This window comes from Miniopterus natalensis, chromosome 4, assembly GCF_054644295.1.
Source record: "Miniopterus natalensis isolate mMinNat1 chromosome 4, mMinNat1.hap1, whole genome shotgun sequence".
Lineage (NCBI taxonomy): Eukaryota > Metazoa > Chordata > Mammalia > Chiroptera > Miniopteridae > Miniopterus > Miniopterus natalensis.
Window position 1 is genome coordinate 7,924,170 of NC_142084.1, and position 19,564 is coordinate 7,943,733.

Consider the following 19,564-nt stretch of genomic DNA (forward strand, 5'->3'; position numbering starts at 1 on the left):
GCCTAGGGAGCGGTCTGCACCTGACTGACATTATCATGTGAACTCATGACCCAGTGCCACACTAACCCTGTCTTCTCCAGGCCTGGTGAGTGGCTACTCCATGACCCCCCCGACCCTGAACATCACGGAGGAGACGCACGTCATTGACTCCAGTGACAGCCTGTCCATCTCCTGCAGGTACTCGGCCCCCTGCCAGAGGAGCAGGGGCCTGGGTCCCTCCTGTCTGTCAGGCAAAGGAGACTAAGAACTGAGGCAGGAGATGGTGACCGAGAGCCCAGGAGGTCGCTCTTCTCCAGGGCAGAGAAGCCTCAAGGCTTAGAGGGTCTCCCGGGCGCGTGGGTCTGGGAGCTTGCAGACACAGGCATCCTGCACCCACCTACCCCACAGCCACCCCTGGTCACTTTGCATGGACCACAGACCAGTCACCCTACACCCACCCCTGGGTCACCCCACACTGAGCACAGGCCACCCCATTCCCACCCCTAGGTCACCCTGCATCCACTTCTGCAGCCACTGTTCAGCCCAGGCCAGTTACCCTATTTCGAAGGCCCCAGGCATGTTCTCCCTGCAGCTCAGCTATGACCAAGGCCCAGGCTTCTCTGCGGGCCAGCCTGCCACACTGAGGCCCTGGCGCCAGGCAGAGGCCCCGGGGACTCAGTGCCCCACTGTGGGTCCATGGTGTGTGCCCTAGCACTGGGCTGTCCTGACGTCTGGGTGAGACAAGCTTTGGGCAAGCTGTGGCCCTTGGGGCTGCAGTGGGGCCCCTCTTGACCTCTGCATCCTCTGCCAGGGGGCAGCACCCCCTCCAGTGGGCCTGGCCAGGGGCTCAGGAAGCGCCAGCCACAGGGGGAAAGGACAGCGAAGACATGGGGCTTGTTCGAGACTGCGAAGGCACAGATGCCAGGCCCTACTGCAAGGTGCTGCTGCTTCCCGAGGCCCATGCCAACGACACGGGCAGCTATGGCTGCTACTACAAGTACATCAAGGCCCGCATCGAGGGCACCACCTTGGCCAGCACCTATGTATTCGTAAGAGGTGAGGGGCCCAGCCCCACATGCTCCTGCAGCCAACGAGGTGGTAGGCAAGGTCCTGGGGGGGCAGCTGGCACCCCCACCCCCCGGCCTACGGACCTTGTGGGACTGCCATTGTGCCCCCCACCTGGGCAGAGACCTCCCAAGCTCCACCTGCCCTTCCCACAAACTGCTCCCTCTCTGCAGACTTGGAGCAGCCATTCATCAACAAGCCAGGCACACTCCTGGTCAACAGGAAGGACTCCATGTGGGTGCCCTGCCTGGTGTCCATCCCCGGCCTCAACATCACGCTGCGCTCGGTACAGCCCCCCCACCCCCCCACCCGGGATCCAACCCTCCTGTCCTCTCCCTGGGAAATGCAGCCATTGATCTGGCCGGGAGGAAGGGGCAGCCAGGTGCTGATGGCCACCATGTCCCTGCAGCAAAGCTCAGTGCTGCAGCCTGATGGGCAGAACGTGGTGTGGGACGACCGCCGGGGCATGCGGGTGTCCACTCCGCTGCTGCGCGACACCCTGTACCTGCAGTGTGAGACCACCTGGGGTGGCCGGTCCTTCCTATCCAACCCTTTCATCGTGCACATCACAGGTAGGGACTGCCGGGGCCACAGGGTCATGGCCCAGTGACCACTCCCACATCCTGGGGTGGGGAAGGCAGAGACCCCTAATTCTCAGTAATGGGGCTGTGGGTGCCACAGCTGGTCTTGGTGGGTGCCTTGTGCCCTGCACTCTCTGCGCTGTCCTGGTGAGGGGCTTGGGGGTCACCATTCATGTGTCACCAGGCAACGAGCTCTATGACATCCAGCTGTTTCCCAAGAAGTCGATGGAGCTGCTAGTCGGGGAAAAGCTGGTTCTGAACTGTACCGTGTGGGCCGAGTTCAACTCCGGCGTCACCTTTGACTGGGACTACCCAGGGAAGCAGGTGAGGCCAGCAGCTGCAGGGGCTGTGCCTGAGCCACCTCCAGGAGTCCCCATCACTGCCCACACCTGCCCTGTGCCCACCCTGTCAGAAGTCCCCGTCACCGCCCACACCTGCCCTGGCCCGGCACACACTGGCCTTTGTACAGAGGAGGTGAGGACTCAGCTCTGCCCCAGGAGCCTTGGTCTGATGGGGAAGTTCTCCCACCCTAAGGACAATTCTGGGTCCGGGTCCCAGGCTCCGGAGGCACTGCTGGCTGAGCTAGGTGTGTGCTTTTGGTGGTCAGCTCTGCCAGAGCCTGCCTGTTCTGACTCTGGACTTCCCCTGGGCACGGGCAGGCTGAGCGGGGGAAGTGGGTGCCAGAGCGGCGCTCCCAGCAGACTCACACAGAGCTCTCCAGCATCCTGACCATCCACAACATCAGCCAGCACGACCTGGGCCCATACACATGCGAGGCCAACAATGGCATCCAGCGGTTCCGGGAGAGCACCGAGGTCATTGTGCACGGTACGTCTTGGACTGGGTCAGCGTGCCCAGCAGGGCCCAGGTAGTCATCAAGCCTGGGGAACAAGGGTCCATGTGCAGCTTGGGCCCAGGGTCAGAGGTCATAGTGCACCAAGCAGTGTGTAGTCTAGCCCAGGGGAAGGGAGGGCTGTGAGTGGATGGCCTGCCTGGTACCCACACCCTGGTGGACAGAGCGAGCCCCAGTCTACAAGTGTCTGTCCTCTGGGGGTGCAGAGCCATAGCTGAGAGTCCCTGGGCAGTGGTGGGTAAGCGATGCCAGCCCCTGGATTTACAATGATGCCTCCCATCTGGCAGAAAAGCCCTTCATCAGCGTTGAGTGGCTCAAGGGTCCTGTCCTGGAAGCCACGGCGGGAGACAAGCTGGTGAAACTGCCCGTGAAGCTTGCAGCGTACCCCCCACCGGAGTTTCAATGGTACAGTACTGGCTTCTGCCCCTCACTACCTGCCAGGCCTTGCTCCAGAACTGACCTTGAGTGAGAAGGGCAGCATCCTCCCAGGCAGGGCCTATGCCCTGAGACCCTGTGAGGAACTCCTCTGAAGACACTCTAAGGAATATGCATATAATGTGATAATTCAGCCAAAGGGAAGGTTGGTTGGAGTTGCTGCTAAACTGTGAAACTGGTAAATGCCAGCCTCCTGCTGTGTAGGGGTATGGTGGGCACAGCGCTGGGCTCTATCTCTGCCCTGTGGCAATGGCTTCAGGTTTCCTAGGCCTCACTCCAAGCAGGTTGCCACCCCAGGGCCCCCTTATCTAGAAATTCAGAGATGCCACAGGGGTTTCACAGATTGTTAGGCCCTCAGCTAGGCCTGAGCTGTGTGGCAGTGAGTGAGTTCATGGAGGCAGGCTGCTGAACCCCAGCTTTAGTCTGTGACCTAAGAGTAAGGTCATGGGGTCAGTGAGGGGGGCCCTCAGTGGTTGCTCGGCCCTTGCTCAGCACTCCCAAGAGCTCCCCCAGAACTCAGGAAGGCACAGCACCCCCCCATGTACCCTCAGGTTGTCTGAGCAGTCCACGTGGCCCAGCCCTGGGATGTCACACTCTAGCCTGACCTCCATCATAGAGATGAGGAAACAGGCCAGGAAAGGGGAAGGGCATTTCTACCTGAGCCCATAGACCCCTAGGAGGCCCTGCTCTGTCCTTCCCCAGCTGCCAGAGGAGCCTTGCCTGCCTTAGCCTGGGGCACCTTCCTTCAGACAGAACAACTTCTTCTGAAAGTCTGGATCTGGGCATGTAGATGCTCCAGACGTTCTCAGCAGGAGCTCAGTTCACTGGAAGCACGCTTCTCTTGGGAGGGCCTTAGGATCCCCTGGTCCTGGGCCTGGTGTGACCCTGCCTCTGAGGCCACAGACTTTGGGGTCCATCGGGGATACCTGGTGCAAGACCAAGGCCCTTAAGGCAGGGTCCTGAAGGGCACTGATGCAGCCTGGAGGCTCCCTCACAGGTGTGGCCTCCAGGAGACACCTGGGGCCCTGGCTCCTGTCCTCCAAGGCCATCAGGACTGACCCTGCTCTGGGTGGCTGGCTGGTTGTGCTGCACCTGGGATCTGGCCCAGGCCTGATCCTCGATCAGCTGGCTGCATATCCCATTCCCACCACATCTGGTCTTTCTCTTCTCACTTGGCCAACATCTCCCTCCAAGAAGTGCTCAGCTGGCCCCATTGTTCATGGAGACACTTTCCCCAGGGCACTAGTGGTCACCACAGCCCCACAGGGGCCCATGCTTTGAGTAAGTGATGATTATGAATAAGTGAATGGGTGGAAACGGAGCTGACACACAGGCTGGTCCTTAGCTTCTGAGGCGCCCTCTGTGTGCACAGCAGGAGGCTGACACCAAGTGCCAGACCTCTGTTAGACCTCACAGCCTTGCCAGAAGGTGCATTTCATTCCCCCGGTTTTCAGATGAGGACACGGGGCTTGAGATAGTGAAGGGTTTTGCTAGGATCACAGATGAGGCAGGCAGCAGACTCAGGACTCTGTACCAGAGCCCGCAGGCTGTGTGGCTTCGGCACGGCCCTGCCCTGCCCTGTGACCCCAGGCTCACAGAACAACTATGTCTGATGCTTGGGTACTTGACTGCATGTTGGAGGGAGGGGGGAACAGTGAGTGCAAGCTCCAGGAAGAGCAGAGTCGAGAGAGAGGCAAGGCCCCAACATGGTAAGGGTCCAGGCTGTGCTCCCCGGGGACTGTACCTCCCCTCCTTCACTGCACCCACCACTGAAACCTGTGAGAAAGAGACAGGGCCTACTGGGAAGGGGGAAGGACACTCCTGTGCTAGGCCTCTGAGCCTGGCTGCCGAAGGCTGGCCCTGGCCACAGATGGCCAGAGAGAAGGCACATGCACCGAGCAGTGGGGAGCAGGGACTGTTAAGCATGCTGTCGCAGACCTCAGTGTTCTTGAGCCTGTTGGGGTTGTGGTCATGCATGGAGACCACCTCCATAGCTGTTAGGCCATCTGCTCCCCAGTGCAGAGTCCGCTGCCCTACCCTGTTCCCAGCAGCCTCCTGGTCTGCAGGGGTCCTGCCTCCTGACAGTACATTCCCATTGTAGGGGTTGGGGTGTTGCAGGGAAAGCGTGCCTGGATGGGGCTGGGCCGGGTCCATGAAGCACCCTGAACTCCTTTCCTGGGCCAGGTACAAGGACAGAAAGGCTGTTTCGGGGCGCCACAGTCCACATGCCCTGGTGCTCAAGGAAGTGACAGAGGCCAGTGCAGGCATCTACACGCTTGCCCTGTGGAACTCCATGGCCGGCCTGAAGCGCAACATCAGCCTGGAGCTGGTGGTGAATGGTAGGGGTGGGTGGGATGGAAGAGGGGTAGGTGGGCAGTGGGTGTGGTCAAGTGGCCGGCTGACCAACTGCCTGCCTGTGCCTCTAGTGCCCCCCAACATCCATGAGAAGGAGGCCTCCTCCCCCAGCATCTACTCCCGCCACAGTCGACAGGCCCTCACCTGTACTGCCTACGGGGTGCCCCCTCCTCTCAGCGTCCAGTGGTACTGGCGGCCGTGGACGCCCTGCAAGACCTTCACTCAGCGCAGCCTGTGAGTGTGGCTCCAGCCTGTTTTCCCTACTTGCCAGCCCTGTCCCCAAACTCAGCCATAACCTCCACTCACTGCCACTCACCCCTCCCAGGAGCCCTGCTCTAAACTCAAACCCTGGCATGATTGCACTGTAGCCAATCCCTGACATCATCCCATCTGAGCAAGGCTCAGACCCTCCCTGCATTAGTCAGGCCCACCCACCTACCTGGAGAGCAAAGCCCCCAGGCACAAAACTATCATCAGAGAACCAAGGAGTATGCCTCTGGGCATCCAGGAGGACACTTCCTGCCAAGCGGGCAGAACTGGGCCACTTTTCACGAGATTTGTCCTGAGCCACATGGCACACCAAGCATGCCCATGTTCATGAGCTCATCTGTGCAGCACTTACAATCATCCCTTACAGAAAAGGAAACTGAGGATTGGAGAAGGGATGTGACTTTTCCAAGGTCACAGCTTTAAGCAGCAGAGCCTGCCTAGCTGCTGGCCATGCTTACACTGAATTCAGCGCCAACAGGACAGACAGGCTGGGGAGAACTCTCAGGGCAGAGACAGCTTGGACAAGCAGGGGACAGGAGAGGAGGGTGCAAAAGTAGGCAGAGGTCTGGAAGGCACTAGGGAGCCAGGGAAGAGTGCTGAGCAGAGGAGTCTCAGGTCATATTTGCCATTTAGCAAGAGATCCTTGTTAGCGGGTTGGATGGTCGGTCACAGGCTAGGGAAGGACAGAAGCTGGGAACCAAGGGAGGGGACAAGGCAGCAGCACTGGTAGAGGGGCTGTGGCCCCAGCATGATCAGCGTGGAAGGCTAAGTAGGGGTGGCCTGTGGGCCTGAGCCCACAATGTCCAAGGCTCATAAGAGATTCTTCTAGATCACAAGGCTGTGGGTCACTGCTGGTACCTCAAATTTGCTTCCCTCTGATGCTTTACCATTAGTTTTTACCAACTGCCAGTGCTCTGGGGCCGCTGTGCTCTGCTAGGGGTAGATACAAGCCTCCCCAGGGGCCCCAAATCCTAGTGGGAGACCCAGATCCCACCTGGCCCAAGGAGGGGCTGCAGGGAGGGAGGGAAGAGGGCTTCCTGGAGCAGGAGTGCTAACTTTGCTCCCTTGGGGATCTGGGTGACTTTGCAGGAGGCGCACATGTGAATGGGGGCTGGGAGGGCACAACATGCTGGAGGGCAACCACGGAGCCGCAGAAAGCTGTGTCTGGCAGCCCCCACAGGGTGGGTTACAGGGCCCTGGACATAAAGAGTGGAGACGGTGCTCCAGAAGCAAATGCTCCTACCCCTTGCTCACCCCGGCCAAAGGCCAGCCTTACCCACCGCAATGCAGAAGACAGCCCTGAATATGACAAAGGCTCAACCTTATCCCCACTGTGGGCCCTCCCCGCCCATGCCTCTGACTGGTCCTTGTCCACCCTGGTCCCCAGCAGCAGGCGGCAACAGCGAGACCGCATGCCACAGTGCCGGGACTGGAGAGAGGTGACCACGCAGGACGCTGTGAACCCCATTGAGAGCCTAGACAGCTGGACCGAGTTTGTGGAGGGGAAGAACAAGGTATGGGCCAGCCATGCTGCTGACTGGCAGGGAGAAGGCGAAGGGAAGGGGGGGAGCCCTCTCCCGCCTCGGTTTCCACCAGGCCCGCAGGGCTCTGACACAGCAGCTGAGTGCGTGGCCTTTCTGCAGGTCTCCGGGCCTCAGCTCTCCTGCCCGCATGTCGGGGGCAGCACCTCCGGCTGCCTTCCCAAGAAAGACAGATAAGATTCATGGGCTCCAGCTGCCCACTGGCTCCAGGCTGGGGGCTGGCCTGGTCCCCACCAAAGGCTGCTGAGCTCCGGCCCAGCCTGGGGGCAACACTTAGAAGAGGCCAGGCAGGGGAGGGACTGAACAAAGGCACCCACTTCCTACAGTCACTTCCTGTTTTCCTACACACCTCCAGAGCTCTTCCTGTTCCAGGCCTGGCCAGGAAGTGCCCAGCTTAAAGTAGGGGGTTCTTTGGATGGTAGGCAGGGCTTGTGGCCCTCTTCCTTTCCCTGCTTCCAAGCTTCCTACTCCCCTAGGCCAGAGTCCTTCTGGACGTCTAGGACCCAGCCCCTCCTCTTGCCACTACCCAGGGCACTGAGAGAGGTGCTGTGGGCAGCCCTGGAGCAAATGTGCACTTATTGCAAGGATCTCACACGATGACCTGCTGCTCATCTTAGGCCACAGCCTGACCCTTGATGTGACCCCAGCCTGAATCCTGACCCTGGCTTGGACTGGCCCAGCACCACTAGGCCCCTGTCCTCTCCTCAAATGGCCACAGCCTAAGCACATCTACAGCCAGAAGTCTTTCTGGCCGTACCTTATGCCACTGTCTGACCCCAGCCACTGCTGATGCCAGCTGTCCATAGCACTGTCCCCTGACTTTTCTGACGAGCCCCTCCCTCTGCTACCTGAAGGCCTTACTTTCTCTTCCATGCCTTATATCCCTGGCCTTGAACTCCATCACCTCCAGCTCAGAGCCTCCATTTCCCCCATTACTCTGATGGGCACAACGGCTTCCTTGCAGAAAGGGAAGGTTGGGTGGGGGGACACAGGCAGGAAACAGATCCTTTGTCTGTGCTTTGCCCAGACGGTGAGCAAGCTGGTGATCCAGGACGCCAATGTGTCCGCCATGTACAAATGCATGGTCTTCAACAAGGTGGGCCAAGACGAGCGGCTCATCTACTTCTACGTGACCAGTGAGTGACTTGGGCGGTTGTGGTGGAGGTCAGGGACCATGCGGGTATGAGAGTCTCCTGGGAGAGAAGAATGAGACCAGGTTGGGAACCACTCAGGTTCTGGTGACTGTGGGGCACCCAGGAGAGATATCCAGGGCCCACGAGGCCCTGCGCCTGGGTAAGAGGGATAGATTTGGAGACCATGCTGGTCCACCGGGATGGAGTGGCACCCTCTGCCTTAAGTCCTGGAGGCACCTCCTCACCAGGGGTGCCATCCTGCTCCCTGAAGCTCCACCTAACTCTGCCTCCCTCCCACCCTCTTCCCAAGCCCTGGATCTGAAGAGGTGGCTCATGGGTGTGTGTTGCCATGGGGAGAAGGTCCATAGATTCCTCAGATTTTTCAAACGTGTTACTGACCTCAGGAGAGTTAAGAAGCCCATGAAAGGGAAGTCACTGGGCCCAAGGGTGTCTGGGAGAGGGGTGCTGGAAGAGAGATGGAGCCAGAGAGAATGCTTTGGGTGGGGGAGAGGGAGAGGAGCCCACAGGAGCCTGACGAGGAGTGGCCAGAGGAAATCGGAGCAAGAAAGCTGAAGCTGAAAGCTAATGAAGCAATGAGATTGCTCCACGGAGAGGACAGTGGTGGGGTGTGGAGGACGGTGGCAAGGCAGGATGGAGACTCAGGCCCACCCTGGGTCTGGTGACAAAAATCTTACTGATGGGGCTACTGGGAGAGGCAGCAGCTGGGAAAGGTGGGGACAGAGTGGGCTGGGGCATGTCCAAGAGAGAGCTGGAAGGAGGCAGGCAGGAGGAGAGCCTGTGGGGCTGACTTCTGTGGATCGGAGTCCCTGGTCAGTGAGGGGGGTGAAGGGGTAAAGAAGACTCTGGGTGGTGTCCCTGGCCCACATCTACCTGACTGGTACCTTTGGTTGAGAGCTGAGTGAGTCCCAAGGCCAATGGGAAAGGAAGAGCAAGCACCTGGCGGGCGAGTCACAATGTCAGGGCGGTTCTCCCTTCCGCTCCAGCCATCCCCGACGGCTTCAGCATTGAATCGGAGCCATCGGAGGAGCCCCTAGAGGGCCAGGCCGTGCGCCTGAGCTGCCAGGCCGACAACTACACTTACGAGAATCTGCGCTGGTACCGCCTCAACCTGTCCACACTGCACGACGCACACGGGAACCCGCTGCTGCTCGACTGCAAGAACGTGCACCTGTTTGCCACGCCGCTGGCCGCCAGCTTGGAGGAGGCGGCGCCGGGGGCGCGCCACGCCACGCTCAGCCTGACCATCCCCCACGTGGCACCCGAGCACGAGGGCGACTACGTGTGCGAGGTGCAGGACCGTCACAGCCACGACAAGCACTGCCACAAGAAGTACCTGTCGGTGCACGGTGAGGCCGGCAGGGCCAAGGGGGCCAACTCGGCCCCTTCGTTCAGCTTCGTGCCCTCAGTCTCCACCCTCTCCTCTCTGGAGGCCCCCTTCCTGGTGGCCTCTGGCTTTCTGCACCCCACTTAGCTCCCTCTTGACTCCTGCCCCCAGCCCTGGAAGCCCCGCGGCTTACGCAGAACTTGACCGACCTCCTGGTGAACGTGAGCGACTCCCTGGAGATGCGGTGCCCGGTGGCGGGGACACACGTGCCCAGCATCATGTGGTACAAAGACGAGAGGCTGCTGGAGGAAAAGTCCGGTAGGGAGCGGCCCCGGACTCGGGGTGCGGAGGTGCAGGAGGCCAAGGCCCCGCCTGGACTCGAACCTGCGCCCCAACTCCCGCAGGAATCGACCTGGCGGACTCCAACCAGAAGCTGAGCATCCAGCGCGTGCGCGAGGAGGACGCGGGCCGCTACCTGTGCAGCGTGTGCAACGCCAAGGGCTGCGTCAACTCTTCGGCCAGCGTGGCCGTGGAAGGTCCGGCCTCGCCCCGCGCCCGGCCGCCCCACCCCCCGCCCGCACCGCGCGCCTTCTTGTGGCCACGGCACGACAGGCGTGCCCACCAGAAGGGGGCGCTCGCGGGGGGTGCCCCCGCAACACACACACACACAGGCACAGGCACACACACACACACACACACACAGACACACACACACACACAGGCACAGGCACACACACACAGAGGCACAGACACACGCACACACAGAGGCGCACACACACACACACACAGACACACACACAGAGGCACAGGCACACACACACACACAGACACACACACACAGGCACAGGCACACACACACACACAGACACACACACACACACAGACACACACACACACACAGGCACACACACACAGAGGCACAGGCACACACACACACACAGACACACACACACAGGCACAGGCACACACACACACAGACACACACACACACACAGGCGCACACACACACACAGAGGCACAGACACACACAGGCACAGGCACACACACACACACACACAGAGGCGCACACACACACACAGGCACAGGCACACACACACACACACACACAGAGGCGCACACACACACACAGGCACAGGCACACACACACACACAGACACACACACACACACAGACAGACACACACACACAGGCACAGGCACACACACACACACAGACACACACACACACACAGGCACACACACACACACAGGCACACACACACAGAGGCACAGGCACACACACACACACAGACACACACACACAGGCACAGGCACACACACACACAGACACACACACACACACAGGCGCACACACACACACAGAGGCACAGACACACACAGGCACAGGCACACACACACACACACAGAGGCGCACACACACACACAGGCACAGGCACACACACACACACACACACAGAGGCGCACACACACACACAGGCACAGGCACACACACACACAGAGGCACAGACACACACACACAGAGGCACAGACACACACACAGACACACACACACACACACACACATGCAGAGGCGCACACACGGCTATTTCTGCCCGCCCAGGCTCCGAGGACCGAGGCAGCATGGAGATCGTGATCCTCGTGGGCACCGGGGTCATAGCCGTCTTCTTCTGGGTCCTCCTCCTCATCATCTTCTGCAACATAAGGAGGGTGAGCTCCTATCCCCAGCTCCTCACAGGGTCTCTCTCCACTCTGGCCAGCCCCAAACATAAGGAGTAAGGTCCCTGTCCCGGCTCACCTGGAGGCCTCACCTCCCCGGAAATCTCCCTGCCCCTCCCGGTGGGGCTCTCACTCGACCAGAGATGGCCCCACTGTCCCCTCCTTGATGGAGCCTCGAAGGAGGGCCCGTCTGTCCTGGACACAGTGTCACCCAAGTCCTGGAGGTGTGCCCTAGCCAATGGGCTGTCCCCACCCCTGCTCCCAGCCAACCCACGCAGACATCAAGACCGGCTACCTGTCCATCATCATGGACCCCGGGGAGGTACCCCTGGAGGAGCAGTGTGAATACCTGTCCTACGATGCCAGCCAGTGGGAGTTCCCCCGGGATCGGCTGCACCTCGGTGAGGCCAGCACCCAGCGCGCCCCGCCCGCCTTGTCCTACCTGACAGAGGCAGCAGCAGGCTGGAGCCCTGCAACCCACCCACTCTCAGAACTCATGCCAGAAAGTCCCGCCTGGCCCCCCCGGCCTGCCCTGCCCATCTGAGAGTGCAGCCCCAGAACCACAGCCAGGGCTCCCAGTTCCCAGGCCCTGGAGGTCACCCCCCGCTGCTCCGAGCAGGGTGGGCCGCGGCACCTGCTGGGAGAGGATGCAGGCTTTCCTGTCTGCCTCTCCTCTCCTCCTGCCCGCGCTGCTCTCCAGGCTCTTCCTGTTTGGCAGAGGGGTTCCCAACCTGTCCGGGGCCTTCCTGTCCTGGGCAGATGGGCTCCTTGCCGCCCTGGGCCTTCCTTCCGGGCCCTCCACGCAGGCTGCCCTTGCTGCCCATCCGTCTCCACCCTTACCTTAGTGCCGCTCACCTGGAACCTGCTCCCTGCCCCCACAGGGCGAGTCCTGGGCCACGGGGCCTTCGGGAAGGTGGTGGAAGCCTCGGCTTTCGGAATCAACAAGGGCAGCAGCTGTGACACTGTGGCCGTGAAAATGCTGAAAGGTGTGGGGTCAGCGGTGGAGGGGCCTCGGAGCTGGCGAGGAGCGGCAGCTCTGGGTGGGCTGGGAGCGATGTGGTGCAGGAAGAGAAACTGAGGCTCAGAGCCAGGGTCTCACCCAAGGTTCTGCAGGGAGTCCATAGGAGCCCGAGCTGGGCCTGGGGCTCAGGTCGCAGTAATCCTTCCCAATCCCACCTGAACTTCCTGCCTCAAAGGGGCGGCTGGGCGGCGCTGGGGACCCTGCGTCCCGGTGGCTGGCGAGAGCACCAAAGGTGACTTAGCTAAGCGCAGGGACTGGGGCCCAGGCGGGCGGACCTGGCACCAAGGGAAAGCCCTGTGTCACCTCCAGAGGGCGCCACAGCTAGCGAGCACCGCGCCCTGATGTCGGAGCTGAAGATCCTAATCCACATTGGTAACCACCTCAACGTGGTCAACCTCCTGGGGGCGTGCACCAAGCCTAACGGTGAGGAGCTTGGGCGCCCGGGGAGGGGGGGGGCGCGAGGCGCCTGCCGAGCTGGGGCAGAGGAGGGGTGGTGGGCGGGGACGTTGCTGCAGGGCTGGCCCTCCCGGGGGGCCTCGCTCACCAAGCACCCGGCCTCCGCCCTGCCGTGTCCCAGGCCCCCTCATGGTGATCGTGGAGTTCTGCAAGTACGGCAACCTCTCCAACTTTTTGCGCGCCAAGCGGGAGGCCTTCAGCCCCTATGCAGTAAGTGGGCACCCTGCAGGGCCAGAGTGCTGCGGTGAGGCCGCGGGGTGCCGAGGTGCGCAGGGGGTGATGCCTCTGCCGTGGTGAGGGGAGGGAAGAGGCTTCGGACCCGCTTTGATTTATCCGCAGGAGAAATCCCCCGAGCGGCGAAGGCGCTTCCGAGCCATGGTGGAGGGTGCCAAAGCTGATCGGAGGAGGCCCGGGAGCAGTGAGAGGGCCCTCTTTACCAGGCTCCTGATGGGCAAGGGCGAGGCGGGGCGGGCCACTCCCGTCCAAGAAGGTAAGAGCCTGGCTTCCTCCTGCCCCAAATGTGCCTGGCACCATGATGCCCCATGACCAGGGGACTGTGGGATAATGTGGCCCAGGGCCCTCCCGGAGGAGCTTAGCTGGAAGAGGGGTTTACAGGGGAGAGCATGTAATGGGTTCTGCCTTAGGAAGGGAGGGCACCTTGGGGCCAGTTTTCATAGAAACTTTTAATGTTTGATTTGGGCATCACTGGATGAATAGGAGTTTGCCTTGCAGAAGGGGGGGGGGGCAGACAAGTAGACGTAGCAAGTGCAGAGGTCCAGCAATGCAGCCGTATTCACTGACCTGGAAGTAGTGGGTGTTGTACAGAGTGGAGACTGAGTCGTGGAGAGAGGGCCCAGGTGCTTTTAGCTAGTGCCAGGGGCCTCAGAGGCCTGGCCCAGAAAGCTGCAGCAAGGGTTGGATGAACAAACACTCCCTTTGGGGTGGCGTGGAAGATGGGAATCATGGAGGGGACCCTCTCTTGAGCCCACCTTGCTCCTTTATGCAGCCGAGGACCTGTGGCTGAGCCCGCTGACCATGGAAGACCTTGTCTGCTACAGCTTCCAGGTGGCCCGAGGGATGGAGTTCCTGGCCTCCCGTAAGGTGACTGCCCTGGCAGGCCCTTCAGAGGGGAGAAGGGCACAGACCCACCAGCATGCCATGATGTGAGCAGCCCTAGCTCACCCCACAGTGACCCCGAGGTCGAGGCAGGTGTCTCCCCGACTTGGCAGAGGAGAAGACAGCCCACAGTGTGGATATAACTTCCCAAGATGTCCAGCTCATCTGTGGCAGAGCTGGATGTGGAATCAGCTTGGCCTGCCTCAGCCTCCTCGGCTGTCCCCACAACTTCATGGGACAGCACTCTCCATGGGGAGTCCTGGGGGTGCACAAAGATCTGTGGTGGGAGGAGCAGGGCCCACGTGGTCATGGCCATAGCCCAAGGGGCCTTCACTGACTGCCCCTCGCACCTCCTCTTGCCCCTAGTGCATCCACAGAGACCTGGCTGCTCGGAATATCTTGCTATCAGAAAGCGATGTGGTGAAGATCTGTGACTTCGGCCTGGCCCGGGACATTTATAAGGATCCTGACTACGTGCGCAAAGGCAGCGTGAGTGAAGGCCGTGGGCCTCCTTTCCAGGAGAGGTGTGGGAGGCTCACTGCTGTCCACATGGAAGGTCTGAAGCCTGTGGGGACCCACATGACCCACCTAGGCATATGGGGACAGGAGCTGAGGTCTAGGGACCAGGTTGCTCCAATAGGAGCTTGTATCTGGCCTGCACCTTGGTCCATTAGTTGGACACTGACTCCTGTCCCTGCCCTGTGGGGGCTGCACATGCAGAGGGACACCCTGCATGGTGTCCACCCTGGAGATGGACTGGCCAGGTGCAGGGCAGGCACATGGCTGTTAGCTGCCGTGTGTTTGTTGGTGGCATTCAGAGGTGGTCAGGCAGGCACCTGAATGAGTACCCACAGCTGATTAAGTGTTTGCCCCAGAGAAGGAAGAGGGCTGGAGGGAGGCAAGGGCCAGGATGGGTCCAGTCTGTGATAGGCCACTATGCAGAAGGCTTTTTTCTTTCACTCTAATTCACAGGTGTAGGGGCACAGGGAGGTGAGGGGCAGGTGTGTGGGGTGTCTGGAGGTGAGGGGCAGGAGGTGGGATGTGTGGAAGTGAGGGGCAGGAGTGCATTCCAGAAGCCCCCCTGGGGTTTATGAGAAGATAGGAGTGGGGTGCTGGTGTGGATGTGGAGGCCAGTGAGGAAGGGCCATGGCCCTTAGGGATCCCAGGTAGAGGTCATCAATGGGAGAGAGACAGATGGTGGGAAGTACATTAGGAGCCACAGGAGGAGGGGCCGGAAGTGACACTGGGCTTCCAAGTGTGGGGTCCAAGTGAGTGGATGAGGTGGGGGAAAGAAGGCCTGCAGGGACCCAGTTCCTCCAGAAGCTGGACTGAGGGTCTGGAGCTGGAGGACGGGTGCAAGATCTTCTGGGAGAGTGCAGGGGCCAAGAGGGGCTGCATGGACCCAGGACAGCAGCAGACAGGAAGCCTTCAGGGAGGTGCCAAGTATCTTCTGGGGGGGTGACGGGAGCAGGGCAAATTGCAGGAGCCAGCCAAAAGCTGTGGCATGGCCCCAGAGTCCAGGAGAAACTAGGGGCTGGAGGGTGGCTGCATAGGGTTTGGCCTCTTCCTGTCTTCCCTCCCTTGTGCGACACACTTCCTCTGCCTCCTGCAGGCCCGGCTGCCCCTGAAGTGGATGGCGCCTGAGAGCATCTTTGACAAGGTGTACACCACGCAGAGTGATGTGTGGTCCTTTGGGGTGCTGCTCTGGGAGATCTTCTCCCTGGGTAAGTGCAGGGCAGGGTGCAGGGAGGGGACAGGTGGGCTCACAGGCTCCAGGCACCACCAGCCCCTATGGTGCAGGGAGCTGGGCAACCCTGGAGCATACAGCCAGGTCGTTGTGAGGCAGGTGTTTTGAGAACCCCCCTCCCTATCCCCCTGCATGGGCCATCCTGGCACCTTTGGAGGGTCTTGGGCTCCAGCCTGTGCCAGGACAGAGCCTGTGTTCACTTGGCAGCCCCCTGACTCACCACAGGTCTCAGAGGGAGAGTCATAGTGGGTCCTCCAAAATCTCCCTCCCTGGCTGAGCCCTTTCTCATCTGCTGTGGGGATGCTGCTCTTGCCCAAGAGCTGGGGAAAGGACTGCAGGAGGCTCAGTGCTCACTCTGGGTCTCCACCTACTTATGCAAGCCCCACATGGGAACCTGGGCCCTGCTGGGACCAAGATAAAGCCCCTATGCTAGGGTGGGGCAAGGCAGTGAGCAAGTGGGAAAGTAAAAGCATTGGATGGCCACTGGGATGGATGCTGTTACTAAAGCAAGAGCAGGGAGTGCCCAGGAAGGATGCTAGGTGTGAGCCAGAGGGTCTGGGAGGGGCTGGATTGGTGAAGGGGTGGGGTGAGGCAAGTGGGCCTAGAAGGACAGTAGCCAGGGCCAGAGGGCAGCCAGGCCCAGGGTCACTAAAGGTTGGAGGTGGGCAGGGCTGGGGTCAATAGATACAGCGAGAGATAGGAGAGGTGGCCTTGCAGCTCCTTTGGGCCATGCAGGCTGGGTGAGTATCTGGAATTCAGTCTAATGGGAGCTGTGCTGGGCTTTGAGCAAGGGTGGAAGCAGTCTGGCTCATACTGCTGTGTGGCTTGCCCTAGGGGGGCAGAAGGAGACCAAAAGGCCCCTAGGACCCTGATGATCCCAGAACCCTGTTTTCACTAAAGCATTGATGCTTGCTGCAACTCTAGCAGGCGGTGCCTCCCTCCTATTTTACCCCAAAAGAGAACTGGCCCTGGGGGAGGGGAGTGCCTTGCCCCGGCCCCTGCCAGGGCCCCTGCCAGGAGCTACTGGGCAAGTACCCCAGGGCAGAGGCAATTTGGGAGGCTGGGCTGAGCAGTAGTTGCCTGCCCCCCACCGACCCCCACCCCATTCCTGCTGTCAGGGGCCTCCCCGTACCCAGGGGTGCAGATCAACGAGGAATTTTGCCAGCGGCTGAAAGAGGGCACCCGGATGAGGGCCCCAGAGCTGGCCACTCCTGCCATGTGAGTCTTCTGCTGACCAAGCGGGCTTTGGGGGTCAGGAGAGGTGGGTACGGAAGTAGATATGCAGGTAGGGGGCAGGAGTAGGGAGGTAATGCAGGCAGGGGTGGGGATAGAGGCCTGTAGACATACTCTCTCTCTACCCCTCTCCTTCCTGAAAGCAGGAGGGACAGCGGGTGCCTGAGCCCTAGGGATAGGGGACAGGCAGGTGGGTGTGAGGGCCGAGGTGGGGGGACCGGGTCTGCTGGTGCAGGGTGTGGCCCTCACACCCCAGCCCAGCAGCATTTCCCTCCAGACGACGCATCATGCTAAGCTGCTGGTCTGGAGACCCCAAAGAGAGGCCTGCATTCTCAGAGCTGGTGGAGATACTGGGGGACCTGCTCCAGGGTGGGGGCTGGCAGGTGAGTGCCCCTCTCGGCTGTGTCCTGCTGCAGCAACTTGGGCTGTCATGTGGTATGGTGAGAGCCCTGTTGGCCCTGGAGGAGTCCCTTGCTCCAGGCAGAAGAGTGATGTGTTCCTCCTCCCTGCTTACCCCCCCTTCCCACACCTGCTGCCACTCTGTCCCTGCACCAGCCCTTGCCTTGTGGTCACTCCCCTTGGGGCGCTCAGGACTGGCTTAGGGTCACACGGTGCTCTGGGACCTGGAGCAGTGAGCAGGGAGGCCTGCTACCCAGGCCATGGCACTTGGCATCCAGTTCGGCCTCAAGAGGAGGGTGGGAAGCACTGGTGCTGGTTCCTGAGGCTGCAGAGCAGGGGCGCCCTGGGGATGCTCCTGCTGGGCCTGCTCCCCTGGCTCACTTAATGCTCAACCCTCAGAGGGAAGCACTTCTCAGGTCGGGGACTCCAGCAGCCCTGAGTGCTGGGCTGGGGCTGAGGGGGCACGGTGGCCTCTGACCCTAGCCACCTCTCCCATTCCTGTCACCAGGAGGAGGAGGACTGCATGGCACCCTGCAGCTTGAGCTTGGAGGAGGGCAGCTTCTTGCAGGCGTCCACCACAGCCCTGCATGTCCCCGAGGCTGACGCCACCAAGGAGGGCAGCTGGCCAAGCCTGCACCGGCACAGCCTGGCTGCCAGGTCAGCCCCTCCCAGGTCCAGGGGTTCCCCCTAGTGAGGAGAAAGCAGATTAGGCATGGTGTATTTTATCGTCAGTCATCAAGGATAAAGCCAACGACAAGGACTTGAGAGATCGCTGTAATTTCAAAGCAGTTTCAGATGGCAGTGCTGGTATTGGCAATGCCCTCCTGGTCGGGTGAGGGGGGCCTGCAGGGCCACCTGGCCTTGCAACTTTGCTCCTTGCTGTTCTCTCTGCCCTCCGTCTTCCTGCACTCCCAGCCCCCCTGACTCTCCAATTTAGAGGGAATGCCCATCTGGGGTACAGTAGCCAGGCTGGCTTTGCATCTCAAGAAGAGAAAAGGGAGGGGTGATGAGCGCCAAGGGATCCTTGAGAGGAGGGTAGGCCACCCACTAACCAGAATCTCTGTTTGAGAACGTAGCCTGGGGTCCCAGAGTTCCAGTTGGAGGGCTCTCTTAGTGACACCTCATTCCCACTGGCCTTGCTGAGGGGGAGGCTCTGAGACTCCTGCCCCTCTGCCCCAGTGCAGATCCCAGCCAGGCCCCAGGACAGGAACAGCCAGCTGATTCTCGCCAGGCTCCTTCCATCAACCCCTCAACACGCACACCCCCGTGCGCACTCGCAGGCCAGGCGGTGGCCTGCAGGACTGCCTGCCTGGCACGGGGCTGGTGAAGGCCTCCCCAGACTCCACACCCGCTGGGTGCCGCCACTCCCCTTCTGCACTGTCCCCAGCAGTGCCCTCGGGAGGTTTAATCCTCTTGCAGAAGTGTGAGGGTACCCAGGGGGGCGGCCAGGGCAGCACACAACCCCAGACCTGGGTCCCTCCCAGCAGGAGACAGGGTGGGAGAGGGGGCTCGAGCTTTCAGGAGGGATGCTGGGGTGCATTTCTTCAGCACTTTCTGTTTTCTCCCCACAGATATTACAATTGTGTGTCCTTTCCTGGGAGCCTGGCCAGAGGGGCTCAGACCCAGGGTTCCTCCGGGATGAAAACGTTCGAAGAGTTTCCCATGACCCCAACGACCTACAAGGCATCGGTGGTAAGTGGGAGGGCTGTGCACCCCAGCTCAGGGCCTCCAGGCTTTCTCTGTAGGAGGCGGGCTGCAGGAACCAGCTCAGGCAAGGGAGCCGGCTGTCCCTGGGTGCGTTCAGGCTGCGCCTCACCATGCTGGGGGCTGGGGGTTCCTGCAGTACCCCAGTCTCTCAGCTGCTTTGCCGGTGCCCTCCTCATGCATACAGCCACGGCCCTCGCTCCAGCAGCTATAGGTCCCGGCTCTTCTCAGCCCTCTGGCTCTGGACTCCTAGAGAAGAGGGACTGAGGAGGCCTCCCCAAGGCTGGCCCCACCCTGTCCAGACAAGTGGGACTGTGAGAGCCAGAGGACAAGCCCAGGATACCTCGTTTTATAGCTTGGCTAGCATGCTACAGTTCAGGCCCAATCTGCTAAAAAGAGGTGTGGCCTCCCTGCACCTGTCTCCCTCCAGCTTGCACCCCAACAGTGCGGTGTCTGTTCCTAAACTTCCGTGGCTGCCTCTGCCTGTGACAAATCACTGGGCTGCTTACTTCTCACTGCCTCCGCAGCAGGGTGAGTGCCCGGCAGCCCATCCCACTGCCAGTCAGCAGACTCCCAAAGCCACAGGGGCCTGTGCCCAAGCTGAGTGGGGGCCACC

General features: G+C 60.9%; 1 protein-coding gene across 1 annotated transcript in view; it reads left to right on the forward strand.

The window, feature by feature from the left end:
• FLT4 (fms related receptor tyrosine kinase 4) overlaps window positions 1–19,564 on the forward strand; it is a 43,751-nt gene that overhangs the window by 14,602 nt on the left and 9,585 nt on the right. Inside the window, exons 2-28 of the mRNA XM_087816243.1 lie at window positions 81–177; window positions 791–1,035; window positions 1,218–1,330; window positions 1,454–1,616; window positions 1,810–1,949; window positions 2,285–2,453; window positions 2,766–2,883; window positions 5,098–5,252; window positions 5,340–5,502; window positions 6,929–7,052; window positions 8,107–8,215; window positions 9,217–9,579; window positions 9,729–9,875; window positions 9,962–10,093; window positions 11,157–11,263; window positions 11,538–11,673; window positions 12,154–12,258; window positions 12,603–12,716; window positions 12,871–12,959; window positions 13,089–13,239; window positions 13,756–13,850; window positions 14,232–14,354; window positions 15,478–15,589; window positions 16,731–16,830; window positions 17,123–17,228; window positions 17,753–17,901; window positions 18,816–18,936. Coding sequence (XP_087672369.1) covers window positions 81–177; window positions 791–1,035; window positions 1,218–1,330; window positions 1,454–1,616; window positions 1,810–1,949; window positions 2,285–2,453; window positions 2,766–2,883; window positions 5,098–5,252; window positions 5,340–5,502; window positions 6,929–7,052; window positions 8,107–8,215; window positions 9,217–9,579; window positions 9,729–9,875; window positions 9,962–10,093; window positions 11,157–11,263; window positions 11,538–11,673; window positions 12,154–12,258; window positions 12,603–12,716; window positions 12,871–12,959; window positions 13,089–13,239; window positions 13,756–13,850; window positions 14,232–14,354; window positions 15,478–15,589; window positions 16,731–16,830; window positions 17,123–17,228; window positions 17,753–17,901; window positions 18,816–18,936 — 3,746 coding nt within the window. The remainder of the gene's footprint in view (window positions 1–80; window positions 178–790; window positions 1,036–1,217; window positions 1,331–1,453; window positions 1,617–1,809; window positions 1,950–2,284; window positions 2,454–2,765; window positions 2,884–5,097; window positions 5,253–5,339; window positions 5,503–6,928; window positions 7,053–8,106; window positions 8,216–9,216; window positions 9,580–9,728; window positions 9,876–9,961; window positions 10,094–11,156; window positions 11,264–11,537; window positions 11,674–12,153; window positions 12,259–12,602; window positions 12,717–12,870; window positions 12,960–13,088; window positions 13,240–13,755; window positions 13,851–14,231; window positions 14,355–15,477; window positions 15,590–16,730; window positions 16,831–17,122; window positions 17,229–17,752; window positions 17,902–18,815; window positions 18,937–19,564) is intronic.